Source organism: Chamaea fasciata, unplaced genomic scaffold (assembly GCF_029207755.1).
Source record: "Chamaea fasciata isolate MVZ Bird 193981 ecotype frontalis unplaced genomic scaffold, bChaFas1.0.hap1 SCAF_7, whole genome shotgun sequence".
Classification (NCBI taxonomy): Eukaryota; Metazoa; Chordata; class Aves; order Passeriformes; family Sylviidae; genus Chamaea; species Chamaea fasciata.
In genome coordinates, this window is record NW_027094092.1 from 60611172 (window position 1) to 60632788 (window position 21617).

The 21617-nt window shown below is 55.6% G+C and overlaps 1 protein-coding gene and 1 long non-coding RNA gene across 2 annotated transcripts; one reads left to right on the forward strand and one right to left on the reverse strand.

The window, feature by feature from the left end:
• The first annotated feature begins 37 nt into the window (after positions 1-37).
• On the forward strand, positions 38-15333 carry LOC136292858 (uncharacterized). The gene is made up of 2 exons (XR_010721976.1): positions 38-304; positions 15054-15333. It is a non-coding gene; the product is annotated as an uncharacterized lncRNA (long non-coding RNA).
• Positions 15334-15341: 8 nt separating this feature from the next.
• PTGER2 (prostaglandin E receptor 2) lies at positions 15342-20694 on the reverse strand. The gene is made up of 2 exons (XM_066189136.1): positions 19849-20694; positions 15342-16465 (listed from the first exon to the last, which is right to left on the reverse strand). The coding sequence occupies exons 1-2, from the start codon at positions 20692-20694 to the stop codon at positions 16220-16222; spliced, it is 1092 nt and encodes a 363-aa protein (XP_066045233.1). The 3' UTR covers positions 15342-16219.
• Positions 20695-21617: the final 923 nt, after the last annotated feature.

A 21617-nucleotide genomic window follows, 5' to 3' on the forward strand; every position in this document is an offset into this window, starting at 1 on the left:
AACCAGGGTGTGGTGAGAGACAAGCCCTGGTCTTGGAATGTGGGTTTTCCAAATTCCCAGCCCATCCTGGACCACTGCTGGGTAGCCTCAGTCCCTCCTGGCAAGGCTCATTCCATGGCCAGGCTCTGGTCTGGGATACAGCTGCAGGATGGTGGAAGAGGCAGCTGCAGCAGGGAGGAGGCAAGGACAGGACGTGATCCCCAGGAGGGAGATGCTGCCAGGCAGGAGCAGAGCCACAGGAAGGACAGATCTGCCTGGACAGATTCCAACAGCGCTGCCAGGATGTGGAGCAGGACAAGACCTGGTGAGCTGGCTCATGTCCCCTGAGCTCATCGGTGCCTGGGGCTGGGTGGGGACAGGGAAGCTGGCAGGGCTGGGGGACAGTGAGAACCAATCCCTCCATCCCATCTGGTGGCTCAGCCTGGCAGAGATGCTTTCCCTGCAGGGCAGATTCCTCTCCAGGTTCCTCTCCCTGCCCTGGAGCACCCACCCCTGCCTCAGGGCCCTGCCGGTGGCGGAGCTGTGTCCGGGAATGTTTGTGCGGAGTTGCGGGGTGAGGCTGGGCTGCTTCCGAGGGCGTCTGGAATAGTCTCATCCAGACCTCAGCCCACCCCTGGGGACATCCAGGGTGATGCAATCCGTGCTGGTGCCCTGGATGCGTTCCCTGTGCCCTTGGCATGGCCTGAGGGGATGGAGAAGGATCCCGCGGCTGCCTTGTGTGTCCATCATTGGCGGTGTGTCCCCACCACTGTGTCCCCTCCCAAATCAACTCCCCGAGCCCACACAATGTTCCTGCTGCCTGTCGGTGTGTTGGAGGTGGCTGAGGAGCTCTGGGCAAAGGAGGGTGCAGGTGCAGGATGGAGCTGGGATCTGAGATGAGGGGTGGTGGCTGAGCGGGATGGGGTTCCTCAAGACATAGAGTGGCTGTTCCACCTGACACTTCCATTGCTAAAAATACAAATAGCCCAGGAAAGTACCCCCAGCCCCCAAGCTGTTGCTTGCAGAGTGGCCAGGATGGGGTCTCCATCCCTTCTGCCCCATGTCCAACATGGACAGGAGTTGGGTCTCAAGGACACCACTGCCTCCATCCTCCTGGATGGGGTTTGGGATGGAGCTGGGAAGATCAATCCAAACCAGCTCCTCATAGAACACCTTCTGTCTGTATTTTCCCTTCCCACAGCCGTGCTCCACCTCCAGCCCATCCTGGCACTGCACCCACGGCTCTGCTCTCCTGCTCCATTCCCAAACCAGGTCCATGCAGGGTCCTCACTGCTCATCACTTACACGCTGTCAAAGTCCAGGCTGGAAAAGCAGCAACCACCATGGACCATCCCACAGTAATCCCTTCCCAGTGCCTTTCCTGCTGCTCCCAAAAAAGCAGGAGCCCCCAGGGTTCCACGGGGAGCAGAAGTGGCACGTCCCCTTGGGGACGTTGTTGTTCATTGTCCATTGTTCCCTCTTGGCTCGACGTGGAGACGGGGAGCGATAAGTGGGGAGAGAGCAGCGCTCGGTTCCTGCTCCCCGACAGGTTGTTTCCCGACCTCTCCTTAGGTAAACTCAGCCCTTCACCTCCCTGAGAGTTTGCTTTGCCCTCCCTCACCCCTCCAGCACGGCGTGGGGCCCAGGAGAGCGGCCTGGCTCTATTAATAGCCCCTGGAATTGCCAAATCCCTCCTGTGTGTTGAAAGAGTGGCTGCAAGCCCATGATTCAGCTCCGTGGTAACGCACGGGACAGTTCCCCAGCATGGCTGTGGTGGGAAAGCTCCCAGCTCTGCTGCAGCCCTGCAGGGCAAGCCGGGCTCTCCAGCAGGGAGGGGAGATGGGGAAGAGCCCATCAGCTGGGATTTCTTGGCTTGCTGGCAACACAAATGGTCCTATTGCTAAATTTGGTGGTGTTCTCTGCATTGGCCACTGCCCGAGCTCGCTCTGCACATGGATCCACAAAGAGTAAAATCCAGGAGCCTCAAGAGAGGGCAAAGCCATGGAATCATGGGATCCTGGAACCACTGAAGTTGGAAAAGACCTCTAAGATCATTGAGTCCAACCATTCCCCCAGCACTGCAAAGTTCCCACCAAATCATGTCCCCAAATGTGTCCACACAGCTTTTAAATCCCTCCGGGGATGGTGGCTCCACCACTGCCATGGGCAGCTCTGCCAGGGCTTGGCAACCCTTTCCGTGAAGAAATTTTCCCTAATATCCAATCTAAACCTCTTCTGGAGCAACATGAGGCTGTTTTTTCTTGTCCTCGGGGCTGAAGCAGGCTCTTGGGGTTGAAATCCATGGTTTCCCTATCCCAGCCTTGCTCCATGAGCAAGAGGAGAGGGGGAGCAGAACCTCGGTGCAGTGCATGGAGCAGCTCCTCAGGCTCCTGCTGAGTTTGAAGTCTCCTTGAGTTGGGCTTGTGAGTGACTCATGTTGGGGAGTGGGAGCTCTGTGGGGCTGAGGTGACTCCCTGTGGATTCTGGACCTGCTGTGGGGACATGGGTAGGAGAAGGGACCTGTAGGGAGAGGTGAGATCCTGGATATGGAAGCACAAAGGATGCTGCAGCTGGGAGAGTTCAGCTTAGCACTGCAGGGAGCAGGCAGGGAGCCCCAGCTGTGAGCAGGGCCAGGCACCAATACCAAGGCAAATATTTGGAAAGGCAGTTGCTACCCAAAAATAGCTGGAAAAGCTTTCAGGAGCAAAGCTGGAGCAGTGTCTGTGGGCAGCAGCCAGAATCCCCCAGCCCAGGGCAGCTCCCAGACACAGGGGACTGAGATGGGAAAGGGGAATAATCAACATCTGTCCATGAATTACCCTTCCTATGGCAGTGGGGGAATCTGTGGGGTTTCTTCTGGAGACATCCCATCCCATGGACCTGGGAGCTGAGTAGGGGAAAAGCAGCAGCATCCTCCTTGTCAATACAGGGATGCTGAAATATGGGGACCAGCATCCAGATAGTCTCATTTGCTCCCAGGAATCAGCACCTTTGGATTCAAAGGGGCTGTGTGATTCTGGAGGGCACAAGGTGACAGAGGGATGGAGCAGATTCCCCATCCCAGACACCCAGCTTTGAGCTCAGAAACCTCAGCCCATTCCCACTGAGCCAGAGCTGGGTGTAAATCCAAACAGGGAGCAGGGACAGGCACCAGGAACATCTGTGTGGGATTCCTTGCCAGGTGAATGTGTCCAGAGCCAAATCCTGCCTCTTCCTGAACCATCCCTGAGCTCCTGCATTTCCCTCCTCCTGAATCCCACTGTCTCTCCCCGAATCCCTACACACCCCAGGAAGGGCACAGCCCCCCAAAAGACACATGGTGGGTGACAAACCCCATCTCCAGTTGTTGGGAGTGAGCTGAGAGGACAGCCAGGGTGGGAACAACTGGTTTGAGTCACTTGGCCACTGTCCCCTCCTGGGTCCCCACCCTGGTGACACTCATCCTTCCTCCTCCTTTCAAGAAGATCGTGAAAAAAGATGAGCTGGCAACTCTGCCACACCATCCTCAGGGGCTCTGGCTCCCCAGGGACACCAGCTGAGGACCCCAGAGGGACAAATCCCAAAAGCTCCAGGTCTCTTGCCTGTCCTTGTTCTTCCCCTGGGGCTGGGGAGGAGGCAGCAGTGAGGCTCCACAGGCTCCAGGTGCAGGCAGGATCCTGTTTCATTCCTTCTCCTGCTCTGAGGCCAGACTGAGCTCCTCACCAGAGTCTTCCTTACCAAGGGATGCACTCAAAGTGCTTTTGGAGCCTTAATTAAGTGCTGGCTTAATTATAGGGCTGGCTGTGACATTCCTGTGTCCCCGCGTCCCACCTGGCAGTGCTCCATGTTCCCACTCATCCCCGTCCCTGGGGCATCAGCAAAACCCAAAATCCATAAATAAAAAAGCCACCAAAACCCAACCTGTCTGTTTATCCTCACTCCACTATTTCCAGTGGCGTTGGAGACAGGAGTTGGGAATGTCTGTGGCTTCCAGCTCGGACATGATGGCTGCAGCCTTGTGCTGTTGCACATTTGAGTAGGGTGGGAGATTGATTGGTCCCAAAAAGTTTGGAGGTGCCAGCACCAATGCTGGGAATGGGTCACCTCCTGTGTGGCACCATCCCCAAGGACACCAGGGTGGCCATCCTGGGTGACACCTGCAGCAGAGCCCCTCAGGGTGAGGGTGGCATCCAGCCTTCCTGGAGAGGGACACCCAGTCCTTTCTCCCAGTTTGCAACTGGTGTGTGCAGCTTTCTGCACTGGGGGCAGTTGGATCCCTCCCTCCACCAAGTCTGGGATGCCCAGCAGGGACTGTCCAACAGGGATCTCTCTCCCTGGGAGTGTAGCAGCTCAGGAGAAAGCCATGGAGAGTGAAATGGGAGGGCGGGAATGTGATTCAGGCTGTGTCACCCCAGGACTGTCCCCACCAGAGGAAATCCCTCTTGATTCATGGCCTGGGAAGTCCTGTGGCTTTTTGGGACCACGGTGACCCAGTGATGCCACCCCACAGCAAAGATGGCTCTGGGTGATGGGACACTGCCAGGTGCCAGCGCTGCTCCCGCTCCCCACTGCAGCCTGGCCACGGAGGATGCAGGAAGGCAGTGAGATTCCAGGGATGACACACAGGTCACCAAAATGCTTCCTGGGCTGAGTAAGAGAAAGCTGGAATTTTTCCCCAGCAAGGATTTCTCTCTTCCTTTCTCGCAGCCAACAGCACGGTTTGAAGGACTCTGCTCCAGCTGGGATAGGTCTCACATATTTTACTTTATCTGACTTGACTTTACTCTGCAGTCTGGTTCCCAGGAAATGGGAAAGGCTTCCCAACACAGCCCAGCCGGCCCTGCCTCCTGATGGCAGAGCTTCAACTATTCCCCATGTCCTGCCATGTCAGAGGGGCCAGCTGGCTACAGTTCCCAGCTTTTCCCCCTAAAAAACACCCCCTACATCCCTTGTCCCCACAAGGTGTGTTCCTCACCCATGGAATAGCCTCAAGTGCCTTGGGAGCGGGGGTCCCTTCAGAAAGGGGCTGGGTTGGCTTTTGGGATCCACCGTCCATCACCAGCTGAGGCTATTCTGGCTTCCCTTGTCCTTGGACTCGTTCCCTAAATCCCAGCTCATGTCTGCTGGTGGACACAAGCTACAAAGAGACCTTCAACATGAGCCAGCAGGGCCAGCCCTACACATTCCTGTCCTCAAACAGCTCCCCGAGTAGATCTATGTCTTTAGGATGTGAGTTAAAGCCATTTAATCACAAGCCTCCTGTTATCCATTTCCTTTGGACCTCCTCAGCTTTCCATGATTTTTTTCTGCTTGAGCAACATCCCTCTGAGATCCTGGGGATGGTTGGGAATTGAGTCATCGGATGCAAGGACGGTGTAACCCTGCTCTGCTCTCTCCCATTCCATGGATCTTCCCTGATCCACCACAGTCCAAACTCCTCTGTGCACCCACCCTCCTGTGAGGGGAAATCGAGTGCTCCAGTGCTGCTGGGAACACCCTGATTGATATCCAGGGTATGGAGCCAGGCTGGGAGAGCTGGGAGTATCCATCTGGAGAGGAGAAGGCTCCAGGGAGAGCTCAGAGCCCCTGGCAGGGCCTAAAGGGGCTCCAGGAGAGCTGGAGAGGGACTGGGGACAAGGGATGGAGGGACAGGACACAGGGAATGGCTTCCCACTGCCACAGGGCAGGGTGGATGGGAGATTGGGAACTGGGAATCCCTCCTTGTGAGGGTGGTGAGGTCCTGGCACAGGGTGCCCAGAGAAGCTGTGGCTGCCCCTGGATCCCTGGAATTGTCCAAGGCCAGGTTGGACAGGGCTTGGAACAACTTGGGATAGCGGAAGGTGTCTCTGCCTATGGCAGGGGGTGGAATGGGATGAGCTTTAGGATTCCCTCCAACCCAAACCATTCTGGGATTCTGAGATAGTTTTTTTTTGTTTGTTTGTTTTGGTTTGTGGTTTTTTTTTTTTTTTCCTTGGACTTACAGCCAGGTCCATTTTCTTGCCTAGATGGGGAAAGGTGACTTTTTGTCCCTCCCAGCCCTCATTCCCAGCCGGCAGTGGTGACATTGGTCACTTTATTCTCTGCAGAGCTCAGCTCTTGCTCATCCCTCCTTGCTCTCCTGGCCATTGCCCTCTCACTGTGACCTCTGCCTGCCCTGTCCTGCTCTAATATCCCCAACATGAGGCTCTGTGGGATTTTCCAGACCACAGCAGCTGTTGGTCTGTGTTGGGAATGTCCCACAAACTGGATTTTCAGCCAATTCCTCGTCCCCTTCCTTCCTGGCTGTCTTCTCTGGAATTTGGCTCCCTACAGGAGACACCCAGCTCCTCTCAGCTGCTGCCATCCCCTACAGATCCCCTAAGAGGGCAAGGATGTCCTGCTCAAGGACAGCGACCCCATAGGAGGACAAGGACACTCTAAAAGGGGTTTAAACCCTCTAGGAGGATGAGAATCCCACAATGACTCCCTACAAGGACAGGGATCACCCACAGGAGAACAGGGACCCTGCTGCCAGGACAAGGATCTCACCGTGACTCCCTAAAACAGGGTCTTCCCTGCAAGGATGGGGACCCCAAAAGTGTCCCCTGTTAGTTCTGGCCCTGCGGACTGCCAGCAACCTTCCACTCCCAGGAAGGAACCAGTGAATCCAAGCAGGGGTGAAAGGGCAATTAAATAGGATTCTAAAAATGCAACAGGCACTGCTGTGTGAAGGAAAATCTGAGAGAAAACACGCCTGCAAGAAGAAATCCTCCCTGGCTTAGCACGTCCTTCTAAAAACACACAATGACTTCAGAAAAATGTGAGAAAACACATTTTTCTCTCCCCAGAGGGGAAAACTAGAGAAGAGCAGCAATGTGATGGTGTTTGGTGACTGGACCTCAATCCTTGTCCTGGCAGGGGGTGGGGAATGTGCTCCAGGGGCTTCGGGTGGGCAGGATGGGGGTGTTGGGAGCACTGGCAGCAGATATCCCTGAGAGCATCTCTGCAATGCCCAGGCAGAGCTGAACCCCCTCAAAAAGTTGTCAGATGTCCAGTATTTGCTCCAATGCTCCCAAACAGAAGGGATGTGCCACCCCTGGGCCCTCCAGCTGCCTCTCGAAGGGAGATTATTGATAATAAACATTGTAAATCCTGATTTATTCAAACAACATTAATCCCAGTCATGAATAATTAAGGCAATAGCTCTTGTGAAGCTCCGGAGAAGTGTTTGGCACCGTGGGAGCACTTGGCTGCTTGAAGCTGAGCCCAGTTTCTCCGTGCTGCTGTTGGAAGTGGCACCAGTGGGATGCAGTGGCAGGAAAATGCCGTGCCCAGGGGGGCTGAACTGGCCTGGTCTGAGCAGAAAACTCCATCAAGGAGGAAAGTGCTGAGCAAACCACTTGGGCAAAGACCTCTCTGAGGGGGAGAGAGCTGCTTGAAGCAGCAGATATCCTGCCCTGGATGTCCTGGTGTTTGGATTTGATCCCTGAACCCTCTCAGGCACATCAGGGGTTCTGTCCCTGGATGCTCCCAAACCCCTCGGCAGCACCAAGCCTCCAGTTCCCAGAGCATCTTGCAGGGGGTGCTGAGGTTTCTAGGGATGATTGGCTGCCAAAATTGGGGAATGCAAAAGGTAATGAATGGAGGGATGATGGCAAAATGCCACACACTGAGAAACCAGCCGGGCACAGCAATTCAGACACACCAGGACAGAGCCTTGAAACTTTTCCCTTGTCCTCTTTCACCTTTTCCCTTTTCCCTTTCCCCTTTTCTTTTCCCCTCTCCCATTCCCTTCCCCTTTTCCTTGTCCCCTGCCCCCTCTTCCTTTCTATTTTCTTATGCCTCCTTTCCCTTTTCCCTTCCATTCCCTTGAGCTCCTTCCCCTTTCTTTTGTTCCCTGTCTCGTCCCCTTTCCATCTTCTCTTGCCCCTTTTCCCCTTTCCCCTTCTCTTTCCCCACCCCCTTCCCCTTTCCCCCATCCGCTTCCTCTTTCCCTTGGCCCCATGCCCCCTCTTCCTTTCTATTCTCTTGCCCTTTTCCCTTTTCTCTTTCATTCCCCTGCCCTCCTTCCCCTTTTTTTTTGTTCCCTGTCCTTTGTCCCCTTTCCACCTTCTCTTGCCCCATTTCCCCTTCCCCATTTCTCTTTGCCTTTCCCTTGTCCCTGTCCCCTTTTCCTTCCCCATTTCTCTTTTTCTTTCCTTTGTCCCTGTCCCCTTTTCCTTTCCCTTTTCCCATTTCCCCATCCTCCTTCCCTATCCCTTGTCCCTGCCCTCTTTTTCTTCACAACTTCTCTTCCCTTTCCCCCATCTCCTTCCCTTCCCTCTTGTTCCCCATCCCTTATCCCCCTTCCCCTCTCTCTTGCCCCCTTTCCCCTGTCCCCATCCCTATTTGCAGAGGCTCCGTGCTCCTCCTTATCCCCATCAGGGCCATTGTCCCGCAGCAGACAGGAGGAATTCCCGGGAAGAGCCCCAGGGGAGCCCCTGGATGCCGGGGATGATGATGACCCGGGGGTGCTGGAGGAAGCAGGAGCACTCCACAGCTTTCCAAAACTGATGCCTGACGTGATCATTCCAAGATGATGAGCAGCTTCCTCCGGCAGCCCCAGGGAGCTCTTGGCAGAGCCCCTCAGCCGGGCACGGGCTGCTCCTGCCTTCCCCAGGCATTGATTTGCTGAGAGTGAATCCTGAGGACTCGTCCTGATGGATCTGTGGCTCAATCCAGGCTCTGCAGGGCCCTCGGAGAGACCTCACAGCTCAATTGCCAGCCCCAGTTGCATGGAAAAGGTCTGGAGCAGAGGAAACGGCAGCTGCTCATGACAAATAAATGTTGTCTGGTGTACACATCCATGACAAACCCCGTGGCTCTGCGGGGCCAAAGCTCTGGTAGCACGAATGTCCAGGGATAAACAGGCTCCAAACTGCCCTGGAACAGCTTCTTGTAAACAGAGACTTTTCTTTTTAACTCTGTTCAAAACTCTGTCTGCTTTTGATGCTTCACATCTGTGCTGGTCCTCGCCATTTCCTCCTGCTCCCACACGAGCAGATTTAGAACCTTGTCCCTGCTGCGGTGTTTGGGATAGTGGGGTCCCAATAAACGGTGTTCCTAGTGGATTTATCCATCCCAGTTCTGCCAACCACTGCTGAGCTGCTTATCCAGCCCCTTCCAGGTGCAGAGGGAGGAGGGTGGTGAGGAGGGCGGTGCTGGAATGGGTTTGGGGAGGGTGATGTGCTCAAGGAGCTCTGAGGGGTTCTCCCAACACCGTTTCCACCACCATGGAGTGGGAAAACTGAGGCAGAGCAACCATAGAATCCCAGAATGATTTGGATTGGAAGGACTCTTAAAGCTCATCTCATTCCACCCCCTGCCATGGGCAGGGACACCTTCCACTGCCCCAGGTTGTTGTTCCAAGCCCCATCCAACCTGGCCTTGAACACTTCCAGGGATGGGACGTGCCAGACCCGAGGGCTGGAATTTTGACAATGGCAGGGCCCAGCTGCTCAGAAAAACAACAATTTCCAGGTTGTTTTTCAGGGAGGTTTTAATTCAGCCACAAAAATGGCACCTTCTGCATCTGGGGCAGCCCAGCGGGAACCACAGTGAAACCAGAGCCACAGCGCTGGCACGTGAAACCCTACAAAGATTTATGGCCTGACTTGCCTGGAAACCCTGGGGCCTTTGCTCTCCTCCTCACATGAGCTCAGCTCACGAGGCTGCTGATGGGGTCCTGACTTCTCCTAATAAGTGTGGGGTTTTTTTTTTTTTTTTTGGGAGAGCTCATAGGTTCATCACACGGGGCAGGATGGTGAGAGATCCACCCAGCCCACTCCACGATGCCTCGAAAGCTTTTATGGCCCCTATAAAATCCAGGTGCTCCATGTGAGTTTGACACTGTTTAGTCTCTTGGTTTGGAAGATTTCGGGAACAGCCTTTGGGAACAGCCCCAGCGCTGGCAGATGGGCAGCACTTCCCTGAGGATTTGATGGACGTGGATGTTTGCACATTTCAGGGAGAGCCAGTTGAAAAAAAAAAGAAAAGGCAACCCGGCATGGGAAACCCTGGCGATTTCCAGGAGTGTCCCCAACACATTCCCCGCCTCAGGCTGTCACACGAGGTGCCCCTTTCAAACCTCTGGAGCAGCCCGAGGACACCGGGGAAGCGCGACCCCGCCCTCCCTGCCCGATGCATCACTGGAGAGCAGGGAGGGAGGAAATAAATTCCCTCACACCTCATCTGGATGCTCTTAAGGGACAGGATTTTCTCCGGGGGCGAGCGCCGGGCCCGCCGTGAGCGCACAAACAAGCGATGCCTCGGACACCCGCGTCCCTCCCCGAGTCACTGTCGCTGTATTTTTAGCTCCACGTCCCAGTCAGGCTCGTAAAACTTTCCCTTCCTTCTGTTTTCAGCCACTTGTGGATCATCTTGGAGCTCTGGCTGGATTTTTCCCAGTCCTTCTGGTTGCTTTTCTGGTTGGATGCCCGCTGGCTGGAGGGGGGGAACTCAGGGGGGGCTCTGCTCCATCCAGGGCTTTGTCTGTGTGCATTTTGGATAAAGGATGGACCAGGGAATAGCAGGAATACAGAGATTCAGGGATTCAGGAATTCAGGAATTCAGGGATTCAGGGGTACAGGGATACAGAGATTCAGGGATACAGGGATTCAGGGATACAAAGATTCAGGGATACAAGGATACAGGAATTCAGGGATTCAGGGGTACAGGGGTACAGGGATACAAAGATTCAGGGATACAAGGATTCAGGGATACAAGGATACAGGAATTCAGGAATTCAGGGATACAAGGATTCAGGGGCACAGGGATACAAGGATTCAGGGATTCAGGGATACAAAGATTCAGGGATACAAGAATACAGGGATACAGGGGTTCAGGGATACAGGGATACAAGGATTCAGGGATTCAGGGATTCAGGGATACAAAGATTCAGGGATACAAGAATACAGGAATTCAGGGATACAGGGATTCAGGGATTCAGGGATTATGGGGTACAGGGATACAAGGATTCAGGGGTACAGGGATATAAAGATTCAGGGATAAAAGGATACAGGAATTCAGGGATACAGGGATTCAGGGGTACAGGGATTCATGGATTCAGGGATTTGGGGGTACAGGGATTCAGGGATACAGGGATATAAGGATTCAGGGATATATAGGGATACAAGGATTCAGGAATATAGGGATACAGGGATTCAGAGACACAGGGATATAGGAATATAGGGATACAGGGATATAGGGATACAAGGATATAGGGATACAGGGATACAGCAGGGATTCAGTGATTCAGGGATACAGGGATGCAAGGTCCAGCCCCATCCCAGGATCCTCCCGCTCACCCTCCCTGCACACCCAGCTCCATCTGTGAGGAAAAATGAGCAGCAGGAGGGCTGCAGCTCCATGGAATCGTGGGATATTTAGGTTGGAAGTGACCTTAAAGCCCATTTTATTCCAACCCCTGCCATGGGCAGGGACACCTTGCACTAAAGCAGGGTGTTCACATTGTTGTTTTCATGTCGGAGTAAGAGAAAAAACAGAGTTACATGAGAAAGTGTCTGGGCAGAGCTCTTCTAAGTGAGGAGGTCACACCCACAGCTAAAAAAAATGTGTTAGGCTTGAGAAATGGACAGTTTATGGTAATCTGGGGAAAAGTCATATGAGACCTTCACCCCCTGCAATGCTGAACCCAAAAGCCAGAGGGAAGATTGTTATTGTTATTCATATATTGTAAAAAAGCTTGAAAATTCAGGGCTCTGCTGGGAGAGCCGGGAGTGTTCGCATGGAGAAGATTCCAGGGACTCTTTAGAGCCCTTCCAGTGCTTAAAGGAGCTCCAGGAGAGCTGGAGAGGGACTTTGGACAAGGGATGGAGGGACAGGACACAAGGAATGGCTTCCCACTGCCAGAGGACAGATTTAGATGAGATATTGGGGTGGAATTCCTGACTGTGAGGGTGGTGAGGCTGATGCAGGGATCCCGGCCCGTGGATTCCACTGCAGGATTCCCAAAAAAGCTGATGTCGCACAAGGAATTTATGCCCCCACAAAAGTTTGTTCTCTCAGGTATGTTTGGTTTCACTTTAGGGAATTCTGCCCAGCCCTGCTGCTTCCAAGGTCTCATAACCTCTCACAGTGACAGGGGACAGGCCACAAATCACTCATTTTGGGTCTCAGTGTTGGGCACCAGGCTCTGACTTGAAGCCTATGAAGTTTGGGATACCACAAAAAAATAAACCCTGGGAAATGCTGATCCCTCTTTCAGAATGGGATCATTCTGATGTGGGGTGACCTGAAGGACTCAGAGGAAAGGTTTCACATGGATATGTGGGGATGCAGAGGTGCAAAACCAGCTGCAAAAGCAGAAGGCAGCTGTGGTAAAGCCAAATGTGACCTTTTCCTGTGCCATGGGAAGCCCTGGAACCACTGCAGAGCTGGATGGGAAGCCCAGCCACGCCATGTCTCCGTAAGTCACTTCCTTGGCTAATTAATTTAATCCAATTTAACACGGATCACACCCTCTGGAGCCCAGGGAGGGTTCCTGTGCCTGGAAAGGCAGCTCTGCTTTGCTTCCAAAGGACTGGAGCAACAATTCCAGAACTGTTCTGCAGGAATGCTGGGCTTGGATGCATCACTGCACCCATCCCATCCCATCCCATTCCCAAAATGTTGCCCACATTCCCTGATCCCCCTGAATGGGGTTGAGGGGCTTTTGTGGCCCTCAGTAAAACCACAACTAAAACGGCCAAAAACCGAGAGTTTCCTCCCTGCTGACAGCACAGGAATGTGGAGGAGATGTTCCAAACAAGCCAGGAAAGGAGGGAGCAAGAGGGAAGTGCTTTTTCTTTCCTCTCTACTCTCCCAAAATGCCTATTTCCCAAAAATATGGTGTGGCATCACCATCATTTGGGAATGGAGAGGGATTATTTACAAGGAACTGAAGTGCCAGAATAAGGGGTTTTCCACTGACAGAGGTTAGGTGGGATATTGGGAAGGAATTCCTGGCTGGGAGGGTGGGGAGGCCCTGGCACAGGGTGCCCAGAGAAGCTGTGGCTGCCCCTGGATCCCTGGAAGTGTCCAAGGCCAGGCTGGATGGGACTTGGAGCAACCTGGGATAGCGGAAAGTGTCCCTGCCCATGACAGGGGGTGGAATGGGATGGGATTTAAGGTCCTTTACATCCCAAACCACTCCATGATTTTAAATTTTGCAGAAGATCCCCACTCCCTGCATCCCTCCCACCACTGTGGAAAACCTCAGAATTTTTAAGAAGCCTGAGGGGCAGCTGAATGCTCTCTGTTGCCTCCAAGGAATGGCTTCTCCCTCCCTCCTCTCCAGCAGCAGATTCCCAGATGGAAATGCAGGATTAAAGACCTGCCTGGAGCTTCCCTGTGCCAGCAGGTTTCCGGTGTGGCAATAAAAAAGTCATTAAGGGCCGGCACAGACAATGAAATGAAACTTTGTCATCTTGTATTTGAGCCGGGCAGACGCTGAGGGAGCTGACGAGTGGCAAATTAATTTGCTTTTTCCAAAGGCTCCTGCGTGACGTTAATAAAAGCAGCGTTCTGTGCAGGCTCATGGCTCGGGATGCAGAGGTTCACAGTCCTCCTTGTCCTCACAGAGCTCTGGTGAAAGCCCTTTTCTCCTTTGGAGGCAGGGAAAGGAGATTTTGTTTCCAGAGCTTGGGGGTAATCCCTGGCCGGCAGCTCAGGATGAGTCCTGGCAAAGGGACTCAGGTTTAATGGGTTCCTCTCCTTTCATGCACCAATTTCTCTTTTATTTTGGCATTCAGATTGATCCAAATCATTTCCCTGAGCCCACTTGCCAGGATTGCTGCCCTGCTGGCTGGGACAGTGACTCTCCTGCAGCAAAAAGCAGATCCCAGGGGATGGATGGCGGGAGGTTCTCTCCCAGCCCCGCATTTCCTGATGAGGAGCCACAAACCTCCCAAAAAAACAAGCAGCTGGTCATTAGTGGTCAGCAGAGGAGCTGGGGGCTGGCAGGAGTGAATCCTTGGATTTGGGGACAATCCTCCCTTTGGGTTGTGCCACGGATCCTGCTGGGTTCTCTTCCCACCCTGTCACATTCCTCTGATCCCTGCAGGATGCGACCTCCTTGCCATTTTCAACATTTTTCCTTTTTTTTTTTTTTTTTTTTCCTTAATTTTCTATCTTTTGCACGCCAGGCAGCCATCCCCTCTGGCTTAGAGGAGAATTAGGCAACTGCTCCTGAAATTCCAGCCTGAGCAACCAGGTCATGACCATCCAGATAAATAAAGCTCAAGGACTCAAGGCTCTTCCCAAAGTTTTTGGCTCCTTGTTCCAGCTGAGCACACCCTGAGACATGATGGGAGCCCCAAAACTGAGCCCAGAATGTGCTTTTCCTCCTGCTGTGTGCATGGATGAGGGAATAATTTAGGAAGGGACAACTGTGCCCTCCAAGTGCTGAGTGGGACAGTGCCAAATTTGGGATGGCACCAGGATTAGTGACATTCCAGTGGCGTGGGGAGCACCCCAGCTTCACCCCCACGGGCAGGCACATCTGGAAACGCCATCCCTAAAATTCCACACCCCCTCCAAAGCCCCCCTGCTGCCAAAAACCCGTTTGAGCAAGAGCAGCCCCTGTCTGACATCTGCCCACACGCATTTGGGAGGCCAGGAAACTTCCTGTGGACATTGGCTGCCTGACAGCAGTGACCTCAATTCTGCCTTTTTTTAGGGTGGGTATTTTTGGGGGGAGGGGGGGGTTGTGTTTTGATAACAGGTGGCAGTTTTGCCTGCCTTTCCCTGCCTGTGGGGTAGGCAGGTTTTAGGGAAGAGCTCAGAGATTGGGGGGATTTCTGGAGCTCTGGTAAAAAAAAAAAAATAGTCATTCTACATCTGTGAAAGAGAGTTTATTGCCACTTTTTAGGAAAGTGGAGGCACCCACTTCTCCCTGCCAGCCTCTCCTGCTGCCCTCTCCCCCCCATTCCCGTGGTTTCATCCCACATCCGACACATGATTCAGCAGGCTCCTTTGAGAGACATTTATTATTTAAATAATAACTCCTTTTTTTTTTCTTTTTTTTTTCTTTTTTTTTTTTTTTTCCACATCACCTCGACTCACAAACCCTGGAAAAGCCCCAAATCTCGGCACCTTTGGGCTCCCTGAGCAGAGCTGCAGCTCCCAAATGAGGCTCCACGCTCGGAATTGCACAAATGCCACTGGCCGTGTCGGATGCTGCTCAAATGGGAGCCACAAGAAAATTCCTAATGGCAGTGGTGGCCTTGGGATGTGGAGTTGGATGCTCCTCATCCCAGTGGGAACGATCCTGGAGTCCCAAAGAGTGAGAGGGATCCCGGAAAATAAAACAGTGGTGTTGAAGGATGCTGCCCAGCAGGGCAGAATTGATGACCTGGATGGTTTTGCAGTTGGTATTTTGCTTTTATTGGGGTTTTTTTTTTTTGGCGTTTTATTTTAAATAAATATTTGTCCCAATCAAGGACAAACCCAAACCCCACCACCACCACCACCCTGGATGTGGGTGAAGCTCATGGCCATGACCATTCCCTGGGCAGGATCTTTATTCCCTCTGTTGGCTCTTGCAAAAAAAGCACGGGGGAAAGGGAATTTCCAAATGGGTGCTGAGGAGGGGCTGCTCTGCTCCATCACAGCGCCAGGGAAGTGCCAAAATTTGGCTTCTTTAGTACCTTGGTGCCCCTCAGGGACCCACCAGTGCCTAAAATCTCAGGGGTGTGGGACAGACAGACAGACAGACATAAGAACACAGACCTGCCCCTGAAAAAGTGCATTTCTTTAGGCGACCAGCCTAAAAAAAGGGGGGGGATTTTTTAGGATACACTGCTCCCTTCCTCTCCTTCCCCAGTCCTTATGGATCTGGGGGGCACAGACGGATGCTTGCAGCCACCCAGCCCCATCTCCGGGAGCTCTAGCCCTGCTCGCATCCCAAAAAAAACCCCCACGGAGACCTTGCTGGGAAGCACACCAAGCAGGAATCTCTGCTTCCCAACACCCCCCAGCCCAGGGGGTTATAACAAACCCCCCCCAAGCTTCACCCCCAACAGGGCTGAGCCCTTTTCTAGGAGGGACCAGCCCTAAAGGGCGACAGCAGCACGCAGGGACTCACCAGCCCTTCCAACCTTGTCCTTTTGTCCCCGTGAGAGACCACGGTGGTGACAGGTGACACCTGAGCCACTCCCATCAGGACCAGGCTGCGGCAGACGCGGCTCTCACCGAGAGCTTCCTCGGGAGGGAGGATCCTCCGGGAACAACAACCCAGAGGGATTTACAACCCGCAGAGCTCCGGCCGCTCCGGCAGCTTTGTCACCTCGGGGGACACGGCGGGGCCGTCGGGGGCCGTGGGGGTGACCTGGCAGCAGAGGACCGCCCGCATGAGGCGCAGCACGGGCGGCCGCAGGATGGCGAACACCCAGGGATCCACGATGGAGTTGATGGAGAGGAAGCGCAGCGCCAGCAGGTCCCACTCGTGGTTGGCCTCTCCCCTGACGAACTTGTTGACGTAGGCGCGGATCTGCGAAGGCAGGGAGGGGGTTGTGTTGGGAAGAGGCTTAAAAATCATCTCAGTCCATCCCTCGCTGCCATTTCCCTAGCCCAGGTTCATCCAAGGCCCATCCAGCCTGGCCTGGAACGCTTCCAGCCACAGCTGCTCTGGACAACCTGTATCACAGGAAAGAATTTTTCCCCAATATCCCATCTAAACCTCCTCACAGGAAAGAATTTTTCCCAATATCACATCTAAACCTCACAGGAAAGAATTTTTTCCCCAGTATCCCATCCAAACCTCCTCACAGGAAAGAATTTTTCCCAATATCCCATCTAAACCTCACAGGAAAGAATTTTTTCCCCAATATCCCATCCAAACCTCCTTACAGGGAAGAATTTTTTTCCCAATATCCCATCTAAACCTCACAGGAAAGAATTTTTTCCCCAATATCGCATCTAAACCTCACAGGAAAGAATTTTTTCCCCAGTATCCCATCTAAACCTCCTCACAGGAAAGAATTTTTTCCCCAATATCCCATCCAAACCTCCTCTCTGTCAGTTTGAATCCATTTCTCCCTCGTCCCGTCACTCCAGGCCTTTGTAAAGAGTCTCTGCATGTCTACACAACATGTGTGCGGTTACAATCAAAGCAGTTATTCATCCTTTTGTTGCACAGGAACCCATTACGACATGGGGAAAAGACCAACGATTACAACGGGGAGTAAAATAGAAGTGGATTTTTAATTGGAATCATTTACTATATTTAGGTCTAAGTTACGTTATCTTTCCTAGAGCTCCTTTCAAGTACTGGAAGGTCATAATTAGGTGACCCCCAAATCCTTCTCTTTCCCAGGGTGAACAATCCCAGTTCCTTTCAAGTACTGGAAGGTCATAATTAGGTGACCCCAAATCCTTCTCTTTTCCAGGGTGAACAATCCCAATTCTCCCAGCCTTTCCTCACAGCACAGCTGCTCCATCCCTTTAATCAACTTGGTGCCTCCTCTGGACTCGCTCCAACAGTTCCAGGTCCTTCCTGTGCTGGAAGGATCCCAGAGCTGGACGCAGCACTGCAGTGGGATCTCACAACCAGGGAGAAATCGCAGGGAGAAATAATCCCGAGCCTGAGCCCCCAGGCAGCTCTTTTGGGACCATTCGGGCTGTCACAGCAAATTTGCCGACTCCGTGGGTTTAAATGAACTTTAAACGAAAGGCAGCGCCGTGCTCTGCTTCGTTCAGAGCCACAGTTAAACCCGTGGCTGCCGGAGGAAGTGATGTCTCTCACCTTGAGACCGCACAGGAGCAATAAACGTGGGAGACAGAGAGGACGAGGGGAGCTGGACCTCGCCGGTCCTTCCTGCGACTGCCGACTCATCCCAGCCCGCGGGGCTTCCTGGAAGGGTGACTCAGCACTCCTTACTCATTCGGGTCACCCGCCACCCCCTCGCTCCGGGCTGGGGAGATGCTTGGGGATGGGGATGGGCAGCAGGAGCATCCTCCCCTGCCCGGGATCCGCCGGGTACCACCCCGGGATGGAACATCCGCGCTGGCCGCATGCGGCGTTTCCAAGCTCTGGTGTGTTTTGGGAAGGAATTCGTGGCCTGATTGGGTTTGTGTGCCTGGAGTGCTCCTTGGAGAGCCGGGGACACGAGAGAAAGTGTCACCCCAAGGAGGGAGCCGGGTTTGGGCCGCTGCCAAAGCGCGGCCCCACATGGGAGCCGGGCGATGGGAAAAGGGAAGCTGGCTCTGGATAAGGCTATATCTGCCACCACAGGGCCCATGGGATCCCGGCCAGGGCTGCTTTCCCAGCCCCTCTGCCCCAAGCACACTCGCAGGGCCCTGCCCACGTGTCCCCACCGAGGGGTTCCGCCTTGGGCTGACCACAGCAGCCATGCCGGGGCTTTTTTTGGGACACGGGAAGAGCTGTCCATCATGTGTGGGTTCACGGTCAGGAGCTGAAGTGTCTCTCAGGGCATTGAGATGCTCACGAGCATCAGGACGTTATTCCTTTGTCCTAAAACCCTGGTTCAGCTGTATCTTGTGGTTATTTCCTTTCCCCTTAGGAAAAGCAAGGGAGCATGAAGGGAAGGTGCAGTCTGTTTAACACCGAGAGTATGAAATTAGCACTGGCTGTGCTCCCAGCCTTGGTGGGGTCACTTTTAATGGGACCAAACTGACCTCCTGCACTGGGGGGCTCATACACCTGGAAAGGGGCCGGAGGTGCTCCAGAGCCATCAGTGCTCCTGGTGGAAAAGCACTTGGATGGATGAAAAGTGGCCCTTGGGAGGGGAGAGCCCAGACAGAGCCAGGGGACTCACTCTCTCCGCTTCCTCACTTGGCTGTTTTGATCCTGGATTTCTGCTGGAAACCTCGTGCACGGATGGGGCACGGGATGTGGGCATATCCCTTGGGATGACACGTGCTATGGCTGCTGTGCCAGAGCTCTCTTCCCAGAAATCTCCCATCTCTGTGCCTCGGTGCTGTCACAGAGGAGCAGAAATCGCTGCCTAACAGCGAGGTGAGTGCAGCTTCCCTCCAACTCCCGCTCCATCCACAGAAATCTGGGATAACTCATCCTGCCCAGCACAGATACCCACTGCCTCCAGCCCAGGGCAGCTCCTTCATCCCGTCTCTAGAAGCAGAATTGGTTGTTTTGCCATCCCTCATACTTCCACCATAAATTCCTGGATGCTGGGAATCGCAGCGATGCCATGTGGTCCAGGGGACCCCCAGCCTGCCCCTGCCTGAACCACAGGCCTGGCCTGGGAGCCTCTTTGGGGTGGGAGGGCACCTCTGCTCCTGCCACTCCATCCTCCTGCCACTCCATCCTCCTGCCACTCCATCCTCCTGCCACTCCATCCTCCTGCCACCCTGTCCTCCTGACACCCTGTCCTCCTGCCACTCCATCCTCCTGCCACTCCATCCTCCTGCCACTCCATCCTCCTGTCACCCTGTCCTCCTGCCACTCCATCCTCCTGCCACTCCATCCTCCTGCCACCCCATTCTCCTGTCACCCTGTCCTCCTGCCACTCCATCCTCCTGTCACCCTGTCCTCCTGCCACTCCATCCTCCTGCCACTCCATCCTCCTGCCACCCCATTCTCCTGTCACCCTGTCCTCCTGCCACTCCATCCTCCTGTCACCCTGTCCTCCTGCCACCCCATTCTCCTGCCACCCTGTCCTCCTGCCACCCCATCCTCCTCCTGGCACTGGGGACACAGGGAGTGATTCCCCCTCTCCCCAGGTGATGTGCAAATTGCCAAGCTCATGCCCGAGCTTTGTGAACAGCAAAGCTTTGACCTCACCCCTCGAGGTCTGGCCAGCAGAGTCGGGGGGAAGCTTTTATCAAGGCCAGGAGACAAATGCGGGTGCCGGGGAGAGTGACCCCACCCCGGGGACAGACAGCGACACTCACCGTGAAGGGCAGGGAGCAGATGACGAAGGTGATGGTCATGATGGAGAGCAGCAGGAGGTGGTCGATCTCCTCGGCCATGGAGAACATGCGGCGGCCGCAGCCGGTGGAGGCGCGGGGCTGCTCCGGGGCCGTCACCCGGCGCGTCCTCTGCCCGCGGCGGTGCATGCGGGCCAGGTTCACGATGACGCTCAGGTTGCAGAGCAGCACGGCCACGATGAGGAAGAGGAGCAGGGTGGCGTAGAGGAGCGAGAAGGTGACGTTCAGCTCCGCCACCTCCCCGGTGCTCCGGCGGAGATCCAGGTGCATCTGGATGAAGCACCAGGTGCCGGGGCAGTACTCGACGTAGCGCCCGAAGCCCACCAGCGGCAGCGAGCAGAAGGCGGCCGAGAAGGTGTAGATGGCCGGCAGGGCCACCAGGCCCGTGCGGGGGCTCAGGAAACGCTCGTAGAAGTAAGGTCGCCCCAGGGCCAGGCAGCGCTCCAGCGCCATGGTGAAGAGGATGAGCATGGTGGCGAGGCCGAAGAAGCTCATGGCGAAGCCGAAGTAGAAGCAGATGTCCTCTCCGCTGGCCAGGGCGGTGAGGGTGAGGTTGCGGTGGTAGGAAGCCAGCACCAAGGGGCTGACGGAGCAGGTGCCCAGCAGGTCGGTGACCACCAGGGCCAGCACCAGGACTTGGAACAGCGCGGGCGGGCGCTGCCGGTGCCAGCGGCGGCCGCGCAGGAGCAGCCCCAGGGCCAGGAGGTTGCCCAGGAGCCCGGCCGAGAACATGAGCGCGCTGACCAGCGGGCGAGCCCCGGCCGGCAGCGCTGCCCCGTCGAGCCCGCACGCCCGGCCCGTCCCGTTCATCCCGCGCCGCCGCCGCCGCACGCCCGACTGCGCCACCGCCCCCGGCACCGGCACCGGCGCCGCCCGCCCCGACGGCACCGCCCCGCCCGCCGCCCCCGGCACCGCCCCGGGGCCCCGGCACCGCCCCGGGCCCCCCCGGCCCCGCGCTGGCGGGGATGGACGGAGCGGAGGCGGGGGACGCGCACGGGCCGACCCTGGCCGGAACGAGAGTCCCGGTACCGATCTGGGAGCCCCGGACACCGCCAGTCCCGGTGCGGTCCGCCAGTCCCGGTACCGATCTGGGAGCCCCGGACACCGCCAGTCCCGGTGCGGTCCGCCAGTCCCGGTACCGATCTGGGAGCCCCGGACACCGCCAGTCCCGGTGCGGTCCGCCAGTCCCGGTACCGATCTGGGAGCCCCGGACACCGCCAGTCCCGGTGCGGTCCGCCAGTCCCGGTACCGATCTGGGAGCCCCGGACACCGCCAGTCCCGGTGCGGTCCGCCAGTCCCGGTACCGATCTGGGAGCCCCGGACACCGCCAGTCCCGGTGCGGTCCGCCAGTCCCGGTACCGATCTGGGAGCCCCGGACACCGCCAGTCCCGGTGCGGTCCGCCAGTCCCGGTACCGATCTGGGAGCCCCGGACACCGCCAGTCCCGGTACCGGTTTGGGAGCCCCGGACACGGCCAGTCCCGGTACCGGTCTGGGAGCTCCGGTGCCGGGCCGGGAGTGCTGGGGCGGCCCCGGGGTCGCTGGGACAGTCCCCGCTCTGACCCAGCCCGGCTCCGGCACGCCCAGCCCAGCTGCTCGACCGGGAGCGCCTCTTACGATCAGCCCCGCTGTCGGTCCAGGAGCCCCGGTGCCGGTCCAAGAGCCCGGTGCTGCTTTGAGAGCCCCGAGGCACGGTCAGTCCCTGTGCCAGAGCGGGAGCAGCTCTCACGGCCAA